Source organism: Dermacentor variabilis, chromosome 2 (assembly GCF_050947875.1).
Source record: "Dermacentor variabilis isolate Ectoservices chromosome 2, ASM5094787v1, whole genome shotgun sequence".
NCBI lineage: Eukaryota > Metazoa > Arthropoda > Arachnida > Ixodida > Ixodidae > Dermacentor > Dermacentor variabilis.
The window spans coordinates 244506897-244528529 of NC_134569.1; the positions used below are offsets into that span (position 1 = coordinate 244506897).

Here is a 21633-nt window from a genome sequence, read left to right on the forward strand (position 1 = left end):
AGAAAGGAGCCCATTGGGTTTGGGGTGCAACAGACAGCATTTGAGACCCTGAGGCTGGCAGGAGGGAGGGCTGTGTTATTGCCTGACCTGAACAGACCCTTTGTGATTGAAACAGATGCCAGTGGCACTGGCATGTCGGCAGTGTTGTTGCAGGAAGTCGAAGGTGAACTCAGGTCAGCGCTGCTGAAAAGAACTGTACTATCCAAGAATGGGAATGCCTCGCTGTGGTGTGGGCTGTTGATAGATTCCAACCGTATGTAGAATTCACATCATTTGGGGTGCATTGTGACCATGCATCCTTGGCTTAGATGTTTACAACTGAGCAGACATCGTGCAGAGTGCGACGTTGGGTGTTGAGATTACAAGGGTTCAAGTGTAACATAAGGCATCGTAAAGGACGACCCAACATCCCAGCAGATGCACTAAGCAGGTGCCCCATCCCTGCTGCCAAATCTGCTCAGCCTTGTTTGGTGGAGGACTGGTTTCCCATCGAAGTGCAAGAGCCACAAGAAAACATTCGTTTTGAACTAGCAGCCCCTTTTGACGTGACTGATGTGTCCACACTCACTGACACTACAAAGTTCCAGTTGGAGGAATGCAAGGAGCCACTGCTGCTGCAGCTGCTGCAATACTTAATATCTGGCCTGCTGCCTGGTGACACTGAAGAGCCTAAGAGGGTACAGGACCTAGCTGATGACAGCGAAATCTTGAACAATGGTATCCTTATGTACACGGCCGGTGAACATAAGGTACCTAAGGGGGCATTTAGGTTTTTTTTTAAACTTGGAAAAGTGTGAAGAGCCAGTTCACATGGCTCGGTATCCACTCCGATATCTTCCGTTACATCCGCAGCTGCCAGCAGTGCCAGGCTTTCAAACCTCACTGGCAAAAACCGAAAGGACTGATGGACAGTTCATGGGCCACGTGCCCAATGCAGCAGCAAAGTGTGGACCTTATTTGGCAACTGCCCACAACCCCTCAGCGCCACAAGTACATCCTGGTGGTGCTGGACAAGTTCACAAATCTTGTGGAGCTTTTCCCATTACGGGCGCCTACCTCCAAATTCATCATGGATAAAATGATTGATGTTTTTTGCCGACATGGCGTGCCTAGCTCCATGTCTAGCGACAATGGCAAACAATTCATAAGCAAACTGTGGAAAGGCATTTTTCGGCACTGGGGAATCAAGGAGAGCCCCACAGTCCAAATAGAGATCAGCAGGACAGACTGTGGAATGCCGTAACGCAATGGTTAAACAATGCCTAGTGAGCTACTGCACTTCCCACAGGGACTGGGACAGAAGGCTGCCCGAAGTGGCATTTGTAATGCACACGTCTGAAAGTGTAGTTACTGGCTTTATGCCTGCCTTCTTGTGCTATGGCTGGGAACTATCAAACCCATGGTGGCATCATAATCAGGCAGTTGCTGCCAAGGTGCCCCCTCCTGCACCTCATGCCCTAGCTGTTAAACTGGATGTGTACCTTTGAGATGCCTGGGCCTTTGCACAGGGCCACCAAACCTTGGCAAAAGCCAGCCAGGCAAACTATTACAACAAAAAGCGCACTCCAGCTACCTTCCAGGTTGGAGACATGGTTCTCCGATACATGCACCTGCTAAGTAAGGCAGCCATTGTTTTCACAGCCAAGTTTGCCCCTCGATGCACAGGGCCATTTAGAGTGACTGCACACATTGTACGCAATACCTACAGACTCAGAGAACCGGCTACAGGGGAACAGAAAGGCCTCGCTAGTACAGACCAGCTGAGCCCTTATCATGTGCCTTGGAAGCCCTCTTCACAGGATAAAAAGGGGAGGGGGGGGATGAGGATCTGCGAGGGTACCAGGCCAATGCCAGGTAGTGTAGCGTTGCAGGCACAAGACAATAGGCAACTGTATAGAGTAGCAGACACGGGACGGTAGGCAACTGTGTAGAGTAGCAGACACGGGACGGTAGGCAACTGTGTATGGCGGGGAGGGAGAACATAGAAGGTGTGTGTGCATGGTCAGCATGTGGGGAGCGTGCGACAATGAACTGAGTGAGTGAAGTAATCGGCGAAGCAAGCCGCGTGTGGTGCGGTGGGACGGAACGCAGACTGCGTGTGTGTGCCCGAAATGAATCTTCTTGACATACAGTAAAACCTCATTCATTCGAAGTCATTGGGACCGCAAAAAATCTTCGAATTAAGCGGGTTTTCAAATTAGCCGAACACACAAAAAAATGCAACCCAGGGAAAAAATTTCGCTGCAGGAATGCCCTACCTTTATTCGGCAGTCTTTGGATGACTTAATGTAATCAGAGATGCTGGTTTGCTACGTCCTGTAGTGCGAGGCTCCAAGGGTCATGTTTTCTAGTTGGCCAACTACGTGCAGCATTTGAGAATTTCCACCGTGGCACTCAACAAAACTGCGGATAATGTTCAGCGATCCGATAACTTCCCCGAGAGCGGGTGCTCGGGAGTGCTCTTTAGCGTCGTCGTCGCTGTCATCGCACATGGTCTCATCAGTGGTAGCTTCACTCTCCAAGTCTGAGTAGCATGTTTGTTGATCATCTTCAGAGTTCTGATACTTGGCGAAGCCGACTGCACCAGATTCGCTATCCTCTGCGCAGAGTGCATTGGTGCCGTCGCAGTACTCTGCTCCTTCTTCATGCACATGAATAGTCAGCATCAGCATCGACGGTGCTTTTCTTCGAGAAGCCAGCGTGTTAAAAACACCACCTGATAAAAGTGGGTTCCGCTTGCTTCTATGCATACACAGTAAGACATATGGCCTCAAGGAGGTCGATGGAGTACTCCTTGCTGTTCTCGTAGCAAAGGAGCATGCACTTGAGCGGGGGGTGGCGGTAAATCTTCGTGTGGTGAATGGCGCGTGGGTCCATTGGCTGTGAGATCGACGTAGTGTTCAGAGGAAGAAATACCATCCTGATAGCTTTCAGGTGTGGGATTTCATCATGCGCCGGGAAATTATCAAGAATGAAGAGTACATTCCTGCCTGTGGCTGCGAACTAGTGGTCAAGCTGCCGAACGTAATCTTCAAATATTGCACCTGTGACCCAGGCTTTCTTGTTATGCCAGTAACCAGGCGGCTAGTAGATGGCAAGGCGAAATTCGATTTTGCCCTGCCATCTACTAGCCGCCTAGTTAGCTCAGATGGTAGAGCGGCTGCCCCGGAAAGACAGTGGTCCCGGGTTCGAGTCCTGGACCAGCACGAATTTTTCTTAAACTGCGAGGCTTTTCTTTCGAGGAACCCGTATGGATTTCCTTTGTAGCAATTGCTATGAACGGGTGGATGACTGCTTTTCCCTTTATTAATAACTTCTCTTGACCTTGCTGGTTTCTACAGAACTATTACGTCAGGCATCAACTTAAGGATGAGTTCTTTAAGCCATTGTTTAATATTTACTTGTGGAGGGCTTGCTCACTCTTTTTTAGGTAGCCTTATATGCCACATGGGAAATTATTTGAATTGAAGTAGTAAAGCAAAAAATAAGTTTGGATGACTATTGGTGTATGCATCACAGGTTGTCCACTCTTTGATTTCACTATTGTTTACTGGGCTTGTCCACATAGCTCTTAAGGAGCACAATCTGGGGACCCTGCTGTGACGGGCCTCCATGTAACCCTTCTCCTTATAGGATTTATTCTAAATTAAATATGACACAATATGTATACAGTCGATCCCACTTATAACAATATTCAAGTGCCAAGAAACTTCTATTCTTGTAACTGATAAGTGTTATAACCGGGTTGCATAAAAAAGATAAAATAGGGGGATGGTAGAGCTGATTTGAGAATGCTATAATGGCGGGGAGGCCAGTGCCTCTCCCCACCACATGCCTCCGGCCAGCTGCTGATTGTGCTTAACTGCTTCATGGGTGTTTTGATCACGCATAGCAAGCCGTAGCTGTTGGCGTCAAAGAATGGCACTGCTATAACAACTGCAAAGAGGGGTCACGGGTGGCAAGCAATATGTGAGCACTGCCAAGGCATTGCTTTGGTGGCCCCAAAAGGGGCCTTTTAAAATATGTGAGAAGGTTGCCATGGCAGCCTGTCAGCTTGAGAAATTGAGAAGAAACGCTGAAGAAAGATCGCCACAAGCATCTCGCCACGTACTTCTCACTGGCTTGCACGAGAAAAGCCTGTGTCTGTCAGCCTTGCATGCTTTACGTGAAGCTTGCCCGCATCCTTCTCCAAAGCATCCAGGTGCTCCAAGTAGCGCAACGGAAGGTTCCTCACAAAAACGAAGCCCCGGAGGGACTGAATCATCTGCTGGGCGGCAACGTTGAGGCAGCCAGCCCTACCATGTCATCGCTGCCGTTGCCGCCGTCGCTATCTGATGCAAGCACGTTTGCGGCGATCAGCTCATTGGTTAGAAGTACTTAGTGTCCAATTTATAGCCGTGTGCTTTCTTTTCACTGGCAACGTCTTGCATTGCCGATGATCAGTGGGCGGATCAGCCATCTTCCGTTTCGGCGGCGAGTCAAGTGATGCTGAGAAACCGTGTGGCCAGGAACGACTTCAACGCAGCCCTTTAAAGACGAATGCGAGTGATTAAGCTGTTCTCTGAAATGTGCGGAATGAAGAGCCAGCAAGCAACATGCAAGCAATCTGCCTGCGGCGCAGTCAGCACGGTTCGTTCGTGTTTTGGAGGGTGGGGCAACGTAGTGCTATGGGCGCAGCCCATTTGCATTCGGAACAGTGGAAGGGTGACGGGAGAGAGCTGTGTGAAGATGGCTGGAAAATGAGCACGCGGCGACTGTTGGAGCAGCAGCTCATCGTGCAGCGGCTCGAATTTCTCGTTTTTTTTCAAGGATTTCACATTTCACTGCCTGTCTGCTCGGACACCTAGCAGCCAGACTTCATCGTTATAACCGATAATGTGGCATCGTGGCATTGTAGTCGGGGGGTTATTTCACCATGGAAAACATACAAAAAGTCGATAGTGCAGCAGCTTCTCATTGTTATAACCGATATATTGTGAAAACCGGCATCATTATAAGTGGTTTCGACTGTATACTATGTGAAAATCTGTAATGTGTTCAGAGTGTGCAAAGGCAGCCATGTGTGGTTGTTGACAGTGAGGCCTGTGTGTTTGTGCAGGTGAAGGCATTTGATGTCACCTGTCCCGAAAAAGGCCCAGTCTTTGAGATCCCCATCAGTGTCATCAAGCCCAAGCCGTAAGTTCAGCCTCAACACAAGCCTTCCCTTCGATTTGCATGTAACTATGGTTCCGGAGACAACAGGGACCTCTTGCTAGTATAGTAAAACCTCATTGATTCAGAGCTTATAAAAGTGGAAAAAATGTTCAAGTTAATCTAATGTTGAATCAACATGCCTTTATTTACATGGTAAATTTGCTACCCTCATTTATATTGTGCATATACCTGGCACGCAAGCTGCAGTTCTTGTAATCTCTTGACCGATAAGCAGTCGCAGCATTGCTAGACGTGCATTCTCATCCAAGTAGGCGTGCTTTTCAATACATCGCGTACAGTCAGGTGCAAAACACTAGACGACGGCATCAGGAAGTGTTTAAATTTCTTCTACTGGATCGCTGCAGTATCGAATACTTTGTTTCAGCATATTTCATTGGTTGCAGAGGTGCACTTACACTGTACCACTTGACTTCAGCGTGCAGGTCTATGGTCTCCAGATTTGAGCTCGTGACTCTACGATGCAATTATTTTGTCGTCACTAAGTTGGTCGACAACTAATCATACATTGCGATATAGCTTGCAGGTTTGATGTCAGTGTGCAAGGCGCAGTAGAATCGCTTTTCATATTTGACGGCTTCCGCAGTATTTGTGACATCGCATGTCTTGCACTGATAAGAATGAGACCATTGCTTGGCACTGCTGCCACAAGAGAATCCGGGGTAATCACGGATGGCAACCACACAGTCCTGAATGCATGCAGTCAGTATGATGTCATGCACAGTGCTGGGTCTCTAAATGCAAGAATAAATAGGCACCTAGCATTTCTGTCATTCCTGCACGGTTCCTGCTGAGGACTACAGTGTTCCAGATTTCACTACTTTGTTTCGGTTATTGCCACTTGGTTACTGCAACTTTTGCTGTATTGCATCTCACATTTTGCCACACGTAATGCACTCCAGTTGTTATCCAATTTCATTGGTGCACAGCCAAGCTCCTCCAAATTTACAAGCATTTAAATAGTACATGCACTTGATTGTACCAGAAGGCGAGTCTGAATTGCCTAATTTTACAAATTTACAAAGGTTAAATTTTTGAGATTTTACTGTACAGGCGCCAACCGTTTATTCGGACCTCATGGGGTCTGCGGAAATGTGCGAATAAACAGATGTTCGAAATAGCAGATTAAGAAAAAAAAAAATGAAATCCTTCATTTCCACGCACTTATTAGGGCTCGGCAGTAGGCTTGAAGAAATCGTGAATGCGCCGTTGCATGCTGTTCCGTATACGCGCGATCAGATAAGCCTGAATCTCGGAGAGGGTTGTACGGTCACTATAGGTGGCTGAAAGCACTGTCTGCTTGTACAAGCTCCGCATGCGACGGCAGCATAGCACATGGTGAGTCATCGTCCGGTGGTGCAGCAGAAACCTGACGAATGATCTCACCGTCGTCGAGTTCTGCGCATGTCAATACAGCAGTGTCAGCACCTATGAAACTGTCAAATGAGACAGTGTCCGGATCACAATGCAATCACTGCGCAGGTCTCGGCAGAATATTTTCTGCGTCAGGAGGGAGCACAGCGGAAGGCGACAAATCTTAGGCCTCCCGGCACCCGCTGGCCGGCATTCCCTAGCGCAGTCTGCGCGGGCACTGTCGGCACCATTAGACACTTGACGCAATGTTTCCGTATGCCACGTTGGATCACCGTAACCTCGACATGACACACAAAGCAAACACCACCATGCTGACACCAGTCACACAAACGAAAAATGTGGCCTACACGCAGCGTCGCGCTAGGCTAGCGTGCGCGAAGAAACAAATCAGCTGCTGGATTGTCTTGACATGGCTTACTAAGCTGAAACTGGAACTGCTGTAGAGCCACTCTATCGAACCAGGCAGAAACGATGATGATGAGCAGGGATTTGCAGTAGCGCCAATTCGTGGGGCAGCAAGGAGGCTCTGTTCAAAACAAAAATGGCGTTCAGCAAGTGGAACCATGCACCGGTCAGAGTCGGTGCATGGTGCTCGCGATCGAGTTTGCTCAAGGAGTGTCTGAAAAATCCGACGAGAGGTTGCAAGGTGTCCGAACTTTCGGTATTTGTTATGCATTATGGTCTATGGAGAGAATTGCAGTGCCGCGAAGCAGACCGAATAATCGAGCATGTCCGAATTTTTGGAGTCCGGAAAATCAGTTGGCGACTGTACTACACTAAAATTTTGTTCTCTCTGTTCCGATCCTGTCACACCATACTGAGCGGTTCTCGCTCAGCAGTCAACAACTACATCAAAGGCCGTATTTCTCATCAATCACTCCGTATCTTACGACAAGCCCCGCATTCGTCTGAAAATCAAATCACCCTCGTCTGGATCCCAGCACACGCCGGCGTTGTCCACCCGCACCTCACCAATTTCAACGAGGTTACACACTCCGTAGCACGAGGACTAGCCAACCGTGCCGAAGACGGTGCAGGTGCACCCGCAGGACGCGACCGCCTTACAAGATACAACGACCTTGTAAAGTCATTTTACCTTCCCCACCCCTCACCGCAAGTTAAACAGGGCACAGGCAACCACCCTTCGCCTGCTACAAACGAATACATACTCCTCCCTCACACGCTATCACACTATATACCCCGACATCTACCCGAGCCAGACGTGCAAGGTCTGTAAAACTGAATCGGCAACACTCCCCCACATGCTATGGGAGTGCAAACATCAATACCAAGAGCTTAATCCCGTGACCCTCTCGTCGAGATGGCACGCCGCCCTGCGCAGCTCCCATCTCGACGACCAACTCTGGGCGACCCAGCAGGCCTACGAAGCGGCGAAGAGGCAAGACCTCGACGTCCCATCGTGGGAGGCCTAGGCCCAGCCGACTGAACTGCTGGTGCTCATTAAAGTTCACTCTCTCTCTCTCTCTCTCTGTTCCTGGCAAGCATGTCAAGTACATAGAACTCAAGCATCCAACCATTAGAAGATGTTTGGGCCAATATGCTAGTCCCCGCCCCAATTTGCTCAATTGGTAGATTTACGGCAGCAGCATGGGAGGGAGAAATCATAATGTTCAGCATCCACGAAATCAATTATGATGACATTTCTTGTAATTCACCTTTCATGAATGAGTGTTACCTATAGGCAATAAACCAAAACAGTTTCCTTTTCTTGCTAAGTTTTGGCTTTCAGCAGGGAGCTCTTGGCTAATGTATTCAGCAAACTCAGAGTAACAGAGAGCAAATGTCATTTGCTGGATCAGAGCAGGAATGGTGGACGAGGAAGAGAAAGGTTGGCGCATGGTTTGCTTTGTTTTGAAGCATGGTCAGGGGGGAAGGAGTAATGCGACGTCCGTGGCTGCAGTGGTATCGCTTAGGTGATATGGAGGAAATGCCATTTACACCATGCCGACTCTAGGAGGCACTTGCATGGGTCAACACATCAGGGTCTTGTGTGCTGTCTCAATGATCATTGAGATCTGTCCTCGTTGTGCTTGTTGAGGCTCATTCAAGTTGAGCAGATTTCACAGTTAGATCAATGCAGCTGCAAGCACCCAAATGGGAAAACAATTGTACTGCAGAAGGATTGAAAAGCGGGCAAGTTGCGCTGCCCAAGAATGGAAACAATTTTCATTGAGATACTCTCAGGGTATCTGAGAGTATCTCAATGTATCTGAGAGTATCTCAAAAGTACCGAAAGATACCCTTACCTTGACACGAATGCGACTCATGCACAATAGTAACAGAATTTATTTAAATGCTGCTCGCATGTGCACCCGGCCAATTTTTACAGTAACGCGCGACCATCGACGCGCATGTTTGTCAGCACCTTATTAACGGCGCTGAGTGGCGAAACAAACGAAATATGCGCATGTGTACACATGTGCTTACTTTCGCTATTTCGCCGCTCTGTGCCATGATGGTAAGGTGCTGACAAACACGCGGGTAGATGGTCGCGCGTTACTACAAAAATTGGCCGGGTGTACAATACACAGAAGGGCACGAAGTGCGCAAGCGCTACTTTGAATCAGAGCAACGCCTTTGATCAGAGTCGTCCGAACTAGAGTCGGATGACGAGTGCTTCTCGCTGCTCAGTCCAGAGGCGCGCGCGATCTCTACCGCTTTCAAACGGATGCATTCGGTAGTCACAGGCAGCGATCTTACATGCAGCTCCCGGACAAACTCCGCAACCTTGTCTTCCGGTTCTGCGGTCTGCTGCGGTCCGCCCACGAAATGACGTTTTCTGTTGGTTTGCTGCTTCTGCCTCCACCAGTACCGAATGCTCTTTTCGGATACTCCAAATCTGTGCTGTGCCGCGAGGTTGCCGTGGGCTTCCGCACACTCAATCGCCTTTTTCTTGAAGGCGACGGTGAAGTGCCGTCGGCTTCCGCTCATTTTGAAACAAAATGTGAAAAAGCAGCCTTTAACTAATATAACTTTATGAAATGTAAATGCAAATTGGTGGTGCCACAATGTCGCCACGCCGTGCTGCTGCTGATGGCGATGGCGAAGGCGGCTCTTTACTTCATCCGCCCATTGTTGCAAGACTTCCGTAGTTTTTCCACCAATGTCCGGTATATAAAACGAGGGTCAACTTTTTGCAATAGTTTTCTGAAAAAAAGTTCGACCTATATTCCGGTTTTTACGGTAAGTTCCCGGTCTTCTGCCACCAGCCACTCGTACTCTCGGCGGAGCAGGTTTCTAAAAGGTGAAGATCCAGGCCTGTCTCATGACCATGTCGCACGTCACTGGCAAGAACTGATCAAGCATTTCGGCGACGTGCTGTACTACGCCGCAAGCTCGGCCTTCTGCTCCGAAAAGCATCCAGACTTCGGCCCACGTAAACCTCCTCGCTTGCTGTCACAGGTGAAAAATTTTGCTTCGCTGCCGTCGCCACTCTCGCACCATCCATTAAGAAACATCAAACTTACAGCCCTCTGCGCAGTTATTTGTTTCTTCAGCGTAAAGTATGGCAGCCCTCTTCAACGCCGCTGTGAACGAGTGCCGAATGTTTAGTGGACTCGGAGCACTCATGACGACTGAGGAAGCACAGAAGTAGCACGTGGCCGGCAGTCAAATGGAATGCATGAAACTAAAGTGCTTCAGGGAAAGAAAAACACGCGAGCCACTAGTGATGTCTGTTCTTCCATCAACTATCGATACTCCCCGCAAGTGCCACTGTTCTGAGGATGCCGCCGAAAATGGAACAGCGGCACTTCCATGAACTCTCGACACCTCCACATGAGTGCTGTGTGCACTGTTAAAACTCTAAAAAATGTTGAAAAACCCTTCCGAAAAGTGAACAAACGCGTGGGATAGCAGAAAGCTACAGGTGGGGCCGTAGAGCAAAAAAAAAATTGGAACTATGTTGTAGCTTCCCTGATATCCCATCAGTCTCGCTTTTTTTTTGCGGTGCCATGTTTGGTTTCGATTGTAAATCAACGTCCCCACTTCAGATTTTCAAACTTAAAAAAAGAGGTCAACTTACAATCATGTAAATACGGTAACTGTCGAGGTACACCGTGGTGCAGAATGACGTCGTGGAGGAGAAAATCGGCGACATCTGGTTGCGCAATTAGTTGGCGATGCATTTGTGATCGCGTAGCGTGTCACGTAATCAGTAGCGAATGCAATTCATTTATTCCCTCGAGTCGTCGGAAAAGGGCCAAGCAGGTCAAGGCCGACGCGAAAGAAAGGCTTAGAGGGAACCTCATTTCGATGGAGTCGTCCGGTCATCGGCAGGGGACGTTTATTTCAGTGCTGACACAATTCACAAGTTTCCACATAATGACGCACAGAACGGTAGAGACCCAGCCAGAAGAGCCAGTGTCATGCGCGGTCGTATGTACATGAAACTTCAAGTTGTCCCACCGTGGGTGCATCGTGAAGTTCGAGAACGATGGATCGCAGTTGACGAAGGACAAGGAGCAACTCAGGGCTGTCAGGGTTGATATTGCGGCGGTAGAGGATGCCGTCATGCAGCACGAACATGCGGCACGTGCCATCGGTGCTGCCAGATTGCACTCCGGCGATGAATGACTGTAAGGATTCGTCGCGTTGTTGTTCAGCGCGCATGTCAGGTCACGTCAGTCAAAGCCATTATGCTGGTCACCGGATCATGTGCAACAGGATTGGGGGGATCCACGGGGTGACGCTAGAGGCAGTCAGCGTCCTTGTGGAGGCGTCCAGTCTTGTAATGGACAATAAATGAAAATTCCTGGAGCCACAAAGCCCAGCGACCGAGCCGTTCTGTCGGGTCCTGGAGGGAAGACAGCTAGCAGAGGGCGGGGTGGTCTGTAACAGCTGAAAACAAGGGGCCATACAAATATGGCCGGAACTTGGCGACGGCCTAAACTAAAGCCATGCACTCCCGCTCTGTGATGAAGTAATTTCTCTTGGTAGGTGGCAGCAAGTGGCTGGCGTAAGCTATCACGCACTCGGTACCATTCTGTTGTTGGGCGAGAATAGCACCGATTCCATGGCCACTGGTGTCAGTGTGGACTTCAGTCGATGCAGAGGGATCAAAATGGGCAAGTATGGGAGGGGGGTCAGAAACCCGATGAGAGTGGTGAACGCGTGAGCCTGCTCCGGGCCCCATGAGAATGGTGTGTTCTTCTTTAGAAGATCTTTCACAGGCCGACGAAGCAGCACACGTCAGAAGCAGAACATGGCACAGAAAAACTATGAACGGCGCAAACTTTTTCCAGATCTGGTTGCACACTGGATGCGTCAACAAGGTGTCCCAACACAGTAACCCGACGGCACCCGAATTGACATTTCGTAGAGTTCAGTAGGAGGCCGGCTTAAAAAGAAGTTGGTTAGAACACGTTGGCGGGCTAGTTGGTTAGAATTCATGGTAGTGTGTATAAGCGCGACTGGACGAGGACAAAGAAAGAAACAGATACATAGACACAGCGCTTCACAGAAGCGCTGTGTCTGTGTATCTGTTTCTTTCTTCATCCTCGTCCAGTCGCGTTTATACACACTACCATAAAAAGAATGGCAGTGAGTCGGGTAAGGTGGCTGCCAAATGAGGGAGAAAAAACAATAACGTCGTCAAGGTAAGAAAGAAAGGTGGTCCATTTGTAGCCTCGCAGAAGAGAGTCCATCATATGTTCAAATGTCGCAGGAGCATTGCTTAGGCCAAAGGGCATGACTTTGAACAGATATAAACCATCAGGCATGATGAAGGCCATCTTCTCGCGGACCATTTCATCAACAGAAATCTGCCAGTAGCTGGATTGAAGATCAATGGACGAGAAGTATTTACCTCAGTGATCTAGTAGTCTAAGGCGTTATCGATGCGTGGTAGTGGGTAGACACCTTTTCACATGATCTTGTTTGAGTGGTGATAATTGACGCAAAAATGCCAGGTACCATCATTCTTTTTCACGAGGACGACAGGCAAGGCCCAAGGGCTGGGTGATGGCTCGATGACCCCTTTGTGGAGCATTTCGTCCACTTCTGATTGGATGATTCTACGTTCAGTGTGGGATACACGATAGGGACGCTGGCGAATAGGATTCATGTTTCCAGTGTTCATACGGTGGTGAGCAACAGATGTTTGGCCTAAAGGCCTGTCGTCAAATCAAAGATGTCACTGTACGATTCGAGCAGGAGACATACGTCTGTGGTCTGTGCAGAGGTGAAGTCAGGTGCAGTCATTTTTGCAAAGTCACCCGTTAAGGAACCAGAGCTGTGAGCTGCAATTGGTGCTAATAAGCCACTCTCGGCATTCAGACTCTTAATGTCAAATTCGGAACCACTAGAAACGCTGGCCAAGATCATGCCGGCTGGAAGCACTAGGGCACAGGCTGAAATTCAGAAGCGGAAGAGCGATGCCGTTGTTAGTAATCATCACCAGCATATGTGGCAGAGCAATGTTCCGGTTGAAAACCACATCAATGATGGGGCAAAGGACATATTCACCATCAGGAATCTGTGGCTGTGCGGTCAAAGAGATGCAAGTGACTGCCTCAGGTGACAGACGCACATCTTGAAACGAACACAAGTGCGGTGGAGCGGTGCTCGGAGCATCGGCGACTTGAGGCAGTTCCAACTGAAGAATGTCGGTTGCGCAGGCGATGAGAGCGGAATGATGAGATAAAAAGCCCAATTCAAGGATAATGTCATGAGGGCAGATGTCGATCACAACAACGAGAACAGAAGTAGGGCGGCCAGCTATACTTAAACACGCAGTACACTTTCCATGAACAACCAGCACGCCATCGTCGGCCACACAAAACATTCGGGCAGATACTGGCATGAGGACCTTCCTTAAATGTCTACGTAGGCTAGCACTCATCGCAGATTCGTGGGATCCAATGTTGACGAGTGCTTGGACAGGTATGCCGTATATTTTAACGCCAATTACGCTTTTCCTTGTGGGCACAGACAGAGGAGTTGCTCCAGTAGTAGGCAATGCAGCATCGCCTCTGAGGGCTGCATTTCTTAGTTTTCCAAAAGGGTGCGGCCAAAAGCCACAGGAGGCAAAAGGCGATGTGGCTGCGGCGAACGAGACTGGTGTCCGTGCGGTGCTGGTGAGCGACTGTGCCATGTGATCCTAGCAGTGTTGTCGGCGCTGTTAGACTCGGCAATGGGTGAAACATTGCGGGCATTTTCATCAAAATGGCGCAGGTTGGTCGGTGTGTGAAGTGTTAAGGGCCACGAGTTGCGGCAGTATTGGGCAACATGACCAATGTGGCGACAGGTGAAACATATTGGCTGGTCGTCTGCAGTTCTCCATACAGTCGGGTTGCGATAATGCAGAGAGAAGCGTCGAGGTGGAGCGAAAATAGCGGAAGGATGTTCGTTGGCTCTGTGGTTGGCTACAGCACAGACAGAATGTAGACCAATGTTTTCAAGTTCCTGGCAAATGATGGCTTGTACAAGGGGAACTGAAAAAGGGGTTGATCAGGGCTATGCGAACAGAAAGCCGCAGGTGCCATCACATCCAGTTCACATCTAACGATTCGCACCGCGTGCTCTGATGGCGACACATGCTGCCGTGCTGGTTGACCTTCACATGTCGATGTCGTGGCAGTATTGGAAAGTCTGGCGAATGGTTGCAGGATGCGTGGGCTATTGGCCTGCTCCAATTAACGGCACTCTTTGATGGCAGCATCAACTGTAGAGCAGCTTTTGCACATGAGCAGATTAAGGGGGGAGGCTACTTTAGAGAAAGAACTTTTTTGTTTTTTAATATATCGAGATGAAACTTTCAGGTTACGTTCGCACCACTTAACTATGAGGAACTGCAACGTTTCATGAAGATGTGTTTATTAGTTCCAGTTATTGAGATCTAACTAGGTGGTTCATGTATATGCCTAAGGAAGAGCCTGGAGAAATGCCAGGACATCGTAGGAAGCTGAAATTCACTGTGATGATCCCTTGATATATATTCCAAGGGGTTACAAAGCCCTTTTCTTTAATTTCCTCTCCAAAAAATTTTAACACATCCTTGAATTCCATGTAGCCAGTAAGGACTACATTCATAAAAAATTAATTGCTTACTATAAATTAACTGTGCCAGCTTTAAAAAAAAACAAGCTTGTTACCCCCTGACAAAGTCATTCAGTAACAGAATAAAAAAAAAAAAAAAAACGGCACACAAATCTGAAGAGCAGTTCTTGAGATATCGCCTTCCCCAGCACCACTACTAGCGAAAAAATCCATTCCGAGAAAACAGGAGTTAAAGTTGAACACACATTTTTTATTAGAAAGCTCCTGCCTAGCTTCTAATCAGCTCTTGCGGCTCCAGGCACACTTAATGTGTAAGAATTTTGACTGGTGGCAGCCGACAGCACAGTTCCGCCGCTGAAAGCGTCTACGCAGTCGGCTTTGCTGCGGAAAATTGGAAGTTCGATGCTCGTACAAGATGCATATTGTGCTTCCACCCCCCGAACATCTGCACTGTCTTGGGCTTCGTTGCCGGCATTGCGTGCAGCAAAGAACTAGCAAAAAAAAAAGCTGAGAAAATAATCTAAAAGATAGCACAAGACAATGAGCAGCTCACAAGCAGGCATCTGTTGAGGTGGACTGAGTGAGGGGCAACAACGGCGCAAGCGCAGCGGGCGCGGCATCAAAGGGAGCAGCCGCCGCCGCCGCCCGCGCAGCAGCCAATGGCAGGCGCGCTTTAGCCCGCAGGATTTGAACACGTGGCTCCAGCCAATCAGCGCTCCACATCGCATCGCGGGAAAATGCCAATAATGCCTCAACTGCACCGACGATGCCATTTTGCAAGGCGGCAAAACAGAGACAAAGAATTCACAGTCAAAACGACACCAAGATGGTGCGGGCAAGCCGCAAAGGCTGGGTATGGCACGCCTGTAAAGTTTGACTTCATTTTGGCATTTGTGCGTGTTTTGTGGGCCACGGTGTCCTCAAAAGTAGCGTGTTTTTTTTCCTTTGTGGTTGAATTAGGCGCTGATAATTACAGAGCAGGTAGTTTATGAGACATACAACCAAAAAATAGTATTTTTCAGAAATCGACTTTTTCGCTATTTTTCGGTTTTCGAGGGCCACGTCCCCCCTTAAAGGCATCGTCAGCAATTCCCATCAGCATGTGCCCAACCTTCTTAGCTTTTGTCATGTCGTGATCGGCTTTACGACAAAGCGCCAGCACGTCCTGGATGTACGAAACATAGGACTCCATGGAGGATTGGGCACGGGAAGCCAGTTCCTGCTTTGTGGCAATTTTACGGCTGGCTGGTTTGCCAAACAATTCTGTCAACTTCTCTGTGCATTGGTCCCAGCTGGTTAGCTCCTTTTCATGGTTTTCATACCACACCTTTGCTGTGCCTCTTAGGTAGAACAACAGGTTAGCTAGCATAAGTATAGGGTCCCAACTGTTGATTCTACTCACGCATTCGTACATAGCCACTCACACTTCAACGTCGGTGCCATCGGTCCCACAGAAGGTTCCAGGATCCTTGGGTTGCACAACCAAAGGGGACAGCGACGTAGCTGGTGACGGTGATGTTGGAGGCGGCAACGACGTTGATCCCACGTCCTCACTATCATTCGTGGTTGAGATGGTCACGCGACGTCCACTGCGGAGCTCAGTTTCCAGCCGTCGTACCCAGCACCTCCAGCAATATGTTACAGGGATGTTGGGAGTTTTGAAAGACTGTATTTACAATATATGTACAAGATGAGTTAGAGTAGTTAAGATGGCTGACCAGCAACAACACGCAGCAGCCAGTGTCTCGCGATTTTCTTTTATCCTTCCGTAACAATATTTTTGACAAGCTTGTCGGTGGTATGTTTCAACATTCATTGAGCACTTGCTTGTGACAACATGTGTGGGATCTCTCACACCCATGCTCTTGGGACAAACGAACGACAACACAGTAGTGCAAACAATCACAAGGGCATTTATTGCACCTTTCATAGATCAATGCCTGCTAGCCGAGTTGCTATCCACAAAACATGCCGATGGGCACGCAACAGATCTAGAAGTCCGACTCACCGCGACCGGATAGCGAGCGAATATGTTCACCCCATGCTGGATCCCAACGCCTGGTCGTTCGCGCATACGGTCACGCGAACGGTGGCGCGTTCTAAGGCGGCCACGCGAGACAGTCTCGCAGAAGCATGGATCGGCGCACGCGCGGCACGGCACGTCTGTGCTGCTTGCTGTCCCAAACCCAAGAGAGAGCGCCTTGTCTTGCGGCGCCCAAGTAACCCCGCCTGTCGGTGGTGTTAGCAGCGCAACACTCGCGCCATCTCTTGTAATGCGCCTCAACCACTCCGACCGCCGCGGGCGCCAGGCCACGCCACAAAGCCGGATTACAGGAGACGGGCTATGCGGGAAAAACATATCGGGGGACGCGCGAGAGTCGCGCATCCCTACACATGTCACAATTCCATTGAGTCATGCTGTTGTTTAGCCGCATGACGTTCAATACACAGGGTGACTGAAGAGGACAACTACCAGTGGCGTGTTGAGAAGCTGACCCTGCATCCTGGTGTGTCTCATCGGGAGTTCCTTGTTGCTCCAGTGGGAGCTACCTGGGCCTGTAAGTTTCCCCACTTCCTTCTTTCTCACACTCTGTTTTTTTTTTGTTTCCTAGTCCCTGCAGTGGAAGAATTTGTTGCATTGGCATGGTGTGTGAGTCAAACATGTGAACATCCAGTGTGTACAAATGTCTCATAGGCCTGCCTCTAGACGTAGGAGTGACCGCAAGTTGCACGACTATTAGAGCTGGGAAAATGTAATGTTAATGGTGATTTGATGCTCCTTTTTATAAAAGATGCAGAACATGTCTTGCTGTCAAAGGGCACTTCCTAATGAACCTGCCAACAAAAGGCTTTTCAATGTGCCTTGTCTCAACCATGTTATTGGCAGTCAAATGCTGCCACTCCTTGTGGCCTTAATAATCGGGTGTTCATTCTGTCTCTGCTCACAGCTGTGCATTGTACCACACGGAACAGTGCCTGCAGTGCTTTGCATGTAATCATGCTTAGCTCTAGCATAAGCATGTTCTGTAGGTTGTGTGGGATAACTTGCCCTGAGGTCATTATTACCTGCACATTGTGTTGTTTTCCATCGCCAGATGGCATCATCACCCTGTCAGGGACGAGATTCCTCTGCATGTGACTTTTGCTGGAAGCAGTGCTGAGTCTTGAGATTTGAAAAAATCTAATCTGCCCGGTAGCCATCATGTCTATTTGCGTTTAAGAAAATAGCAACCAGCCCTTTTAGGCACAGAGTTTCCTACAATATACTAGAGGAAACTCTGGCGCTGCAGTCGTTCCAGCGCCAGTCGCAATGCGGTGCTGCAGTCGCAGGCGCTGTGCCGGCGATGCCATTTTGCAGGGCGGCAAAACAGAGACAAAGAATTCATGGTCAAAACGACACCAAGATGGCGCAGGCAGGCCGCATGGGCCAGGAATGGCGTGCGTGCGAACTTTCACTTCATATTGGGCATTTGCGCGTGTTTTGTGGGCCGCGGTGGCCTCAAAAGTAGCATTTTTTTTACTTTGTAGTAGAATTAGGCGCTGATAATTACAGAAAAGGTAGATTATAAAACATACAACCCAAAAATATTTTTTTTCAAGAATCGACCTTTTTGAGATTTTTCGGGTTTCGAGGGCTGCGTCCCCCGTTAATTGACCTAGGTGAACATACTCCTTCACAGACTCTAAAGGCTGACTGGCAATCCTGAACTCTTGTTCCCTTGCCCGGTCATTCATCATTATCTTTGTCTTCTGCTTGTTAATCTTCAAACCTACTCTTACACTCTCTGTTAAGGTCCTCAATCATTTGTTGTAACTTGTCTGTAGTGTCGCTGAATAGAACATGTCATCGGCAAACTGAAGGTTGCTGAGGTATTGGTCGTCGATCCTTACTCCTAAGCCTTCCCAGTTTAATAGCTTAAATATTTCTTCCAAGCCCGCAGTGAATGGCATTGGAGAGATTGTGTCTCCTTGTCTGACTCCTTTCATTATAGATATCTTCCTACTTTTCTTGTGGGGAATTAAGGTAGTTATGGAATCTCTGTGGATATTTTCCAGGATATTTACGTAAGCGGTCTATGCTCCTTGATTACGTAATGCCTCAATGACTGCTTGTATCTCTACTGAATCAAATGCCTTTTCGTAATCTATGAAAGCCATATAGAGAGGCTGATTGTATTCTGCGGATTTCTTGGTTACCTGATTGATGACATGGATGTGATCCACTGTAAAGTATCCCTTGCTGAAACCTGCCTCTTCCCTTGGTTGACTAAAGTCCAGTGTTGCTCTTACTCTATTGGCGATTATCTTGGTGAATATTTTATTTGATACTGGGAGTCAGCTAATGGGTCTATAATTTTTCAATTCTTTAATGTCTATCTTTTCGTGGATTAGTATAATGTTTGCATTCTTCCAGTTTTCTGGGACCCTTGCAGTCGATAGACACTTCGTATAAAGAGCCCCCAGTTTTCCAAGCATTATGTCTTCTCCATCTTTAATTAAATTGACTGTTATTCCATCTTCTCTTGCTGCTCTTCCTCGTTTCATGTTTTTTAAGGCCCTTCTGACCTCATCACTAGTTATAGGAGGAGTTTCTGTATCCAGTTCATTACTGTTTCAAATGGAGTTATCCTGAGTTCTCTGGGTACTGTACAGGTCAGTATAGAATTATTCCGCTGCTTTTACTATACCTTTGAGGTTGCTGATGATATTGCCCTGCTTATCTTTCAGTGCATACATCTTGGTTTGTCCTATGCCAAGTTTCCTTCTCACTGATTTCAGCCTGCGTCCATTTTTTACGGCTTCTTCAGTCTTTCTCACGTTATAATTTCGAATTTTGCTTACTTTCGCCTTGTTGGTCAGCTTCGACAGCTCCGCGAATTCTATCTTATCTCTTGAGTTGGACACTTTCATGTTGCCTTGGTTCCTTGCCTCCCACTTCACTTGCTGCCTCTGTAGCCAACCTAGTTACGGTTTCATTCATCAGCTCTATGTCATCATCATGTCTCTGTTCTAAGGCTGCATATTTGTTTGCAAATACCAGCCTGAATTTCTCTGCTTTTATCCTTACTGCCTCTAGTTTGACCTGTTTCTTGTTGACCAATTTAGCTCTTTCGCTCTTCAAATTGAGGTGAATCCTAGCCCTCACTAAACTATGATCACTGCGCTTTACCCTATCTATCACTTCTACATCCTGCACAGTGCTGGAATTAGCAGAAAGTATGACGTCAATTTCATTTCTTGTTTCACCATTAGGGCTTTTCCAGGTCCACTTTCTGTTGCTATGCTTCCTGAAAAAGGTGTTCATTATTCGAAGCTTATTCCTTTCTGCGAATTCTACCAGCACCTCCCCTCTAGCATTCCTAGAATCGACGCCATAGTTGCCAATTGCTTATTCGCCAGACTGCTTTTCCTCCACTTTTGCATTGAAGTCGCCCATTGCTACAGTACACTGAGTTTGCACTTTTCTCATCGCTAATTCAGCATCTTCATAAAACTGATCTACTCTATCATCGTCGGGACTGGATGTTGGAGCGTAGACTTGTACTACTTTTAATCTATACCTCTTATTAAGTTTTATTATGACTACTGCTACCCTGTCATTGCTGTAGAATTCGTCAATGTTGCCTGCTATGTCCTTATGGATTAGGAATCTTACCCCGTATTGCTTCTTATCTAGGAGACCTCTATAGCAGAGCACATGGCTGTTGGTCAGCACTGTATAAGCCTCACCAGTTCTTCTAATCTTGCTAAGGCCAATAATATCCCAAACAATGTCTGATAGTTCCTCAAAGAGTCCTGCTAAGCTAGCCTCACTTGACAGAGTTCGGGTGTTAAAGGTTGACAGGGTCAGTTTCCATTGGAGGCCTGTCCGAGTCCAGAGATTCTTAGCATTCTCTGCTGCGTTACATGTCTGATCGCCGGCTTGGTCAGGTGCTCCGCAGCTGCTGGGGACTGAGGTCGATTGAGTAATTGAGTGAGTCATTTAGGAGGGAGTGGCCGAATACTATACCAGGGAGGCCAATTCCCATTCTGGTGAGGGAGAGTCTTTGTTGAAGCTTAGTAGACCTTCCTAATTTGGTTGTACCTGGCTTAGTATAGCCCACTTGCTCTTGGCATCTTTTGCCGGTGTCGGGCACCGCTGGGTGCGCACTTTGTTCACATCGCAGATCGCTTTGAAGATATGGTGGCTGCGCAATAAGCAACAGCTGCTGGAGTAGAAGCCCTCTCTCTCGCCTGCCCCCCCCCCCCCCCCCCCCCATGCCTCGCACGCAAAAGAAGACTGCGTGTTTCTGCCCGTCTTCCTTTCTCGCACGCAAATATTGAGCCCGTTCGTTGGCTGTCCCTCGCAAATCAGTTGTCAGCCCGTGTCGACAGGACAAAAGTACATTTTATACTCTCTGTCTTGAAAAAAATTGCCGCTAATTTTGTTCGCTGTAGCCGATGTTCCATTGTAGCGCAGTCCGTTAAAAGTGAACTTCGTTGCATTAATAAGATAGGTAGAACAAATTTAGGGCTCAAATATGGTCTGTTATATCCGAAAGTCTGTTGTACGCAGGTCTGTTGTAACGAGCATAAACTGTATAATCGAAGTTACACTGTATTTCTTGGTCCCTGCTAGCTCCGTAAAATTGGTTGGGGACTGTATGCAAGTTTACTTTCCATGTTCAAAAAGTGTCGTAGGCTCATTTTTTATGTTAACCTTGGTTTTCATGTGTTGTGAACGGAAGCTCTTGGGTCATATATCTCCTAATTTTCTATTTAATTTGAGCTCTGTATGCATGTACACACTGTTGCAGCATTGCCAGAAGTAAGTTGAGGAAATATATGTGCTTGCCTCAGTTAATGTTGGTGTGTTTAAGTGAGCAAGGGAATGCATGGTGGGTTCTCCATTTTGACAGCCAGGCAGTAGAACACGTTGTGGGGCTAGTTCGTTCATAGCTTTAAAAAACTGTAGTGCCAACAGAAACAGCACACGAATGAATAAACAAACAATAACATGAGAAGGCGCTGCATGCAACTATTTATTGA

The 21633-nt window shown here is 48.0% G+C and overlaps 1 protein-coding gene across 1 annotated transcript in view; it reads left to right on the plus strand.

Moving 5' to 3' along the window:
- The window catches only part of TppII (Tripeptidyl-peptidase II), a 251298-nt gene that overhangs the window by 145839 nt on the left and 83826 nt on the right, over window positions 1-21633 (plus strand). The window contains exons 15-16 of the mRNA XM_075682793.1: window positions 5099-5175; window positions 17056-17162. Of these exons, the coding sequence (XP_075538908.1) occupies window positions 5099-5175; window positions 17056-17162 (184 nt within the window). The remainder of the gene's footprint in view (window positions 1-5098; window positions 5176-17055; window positions 17163-21633) is intronic.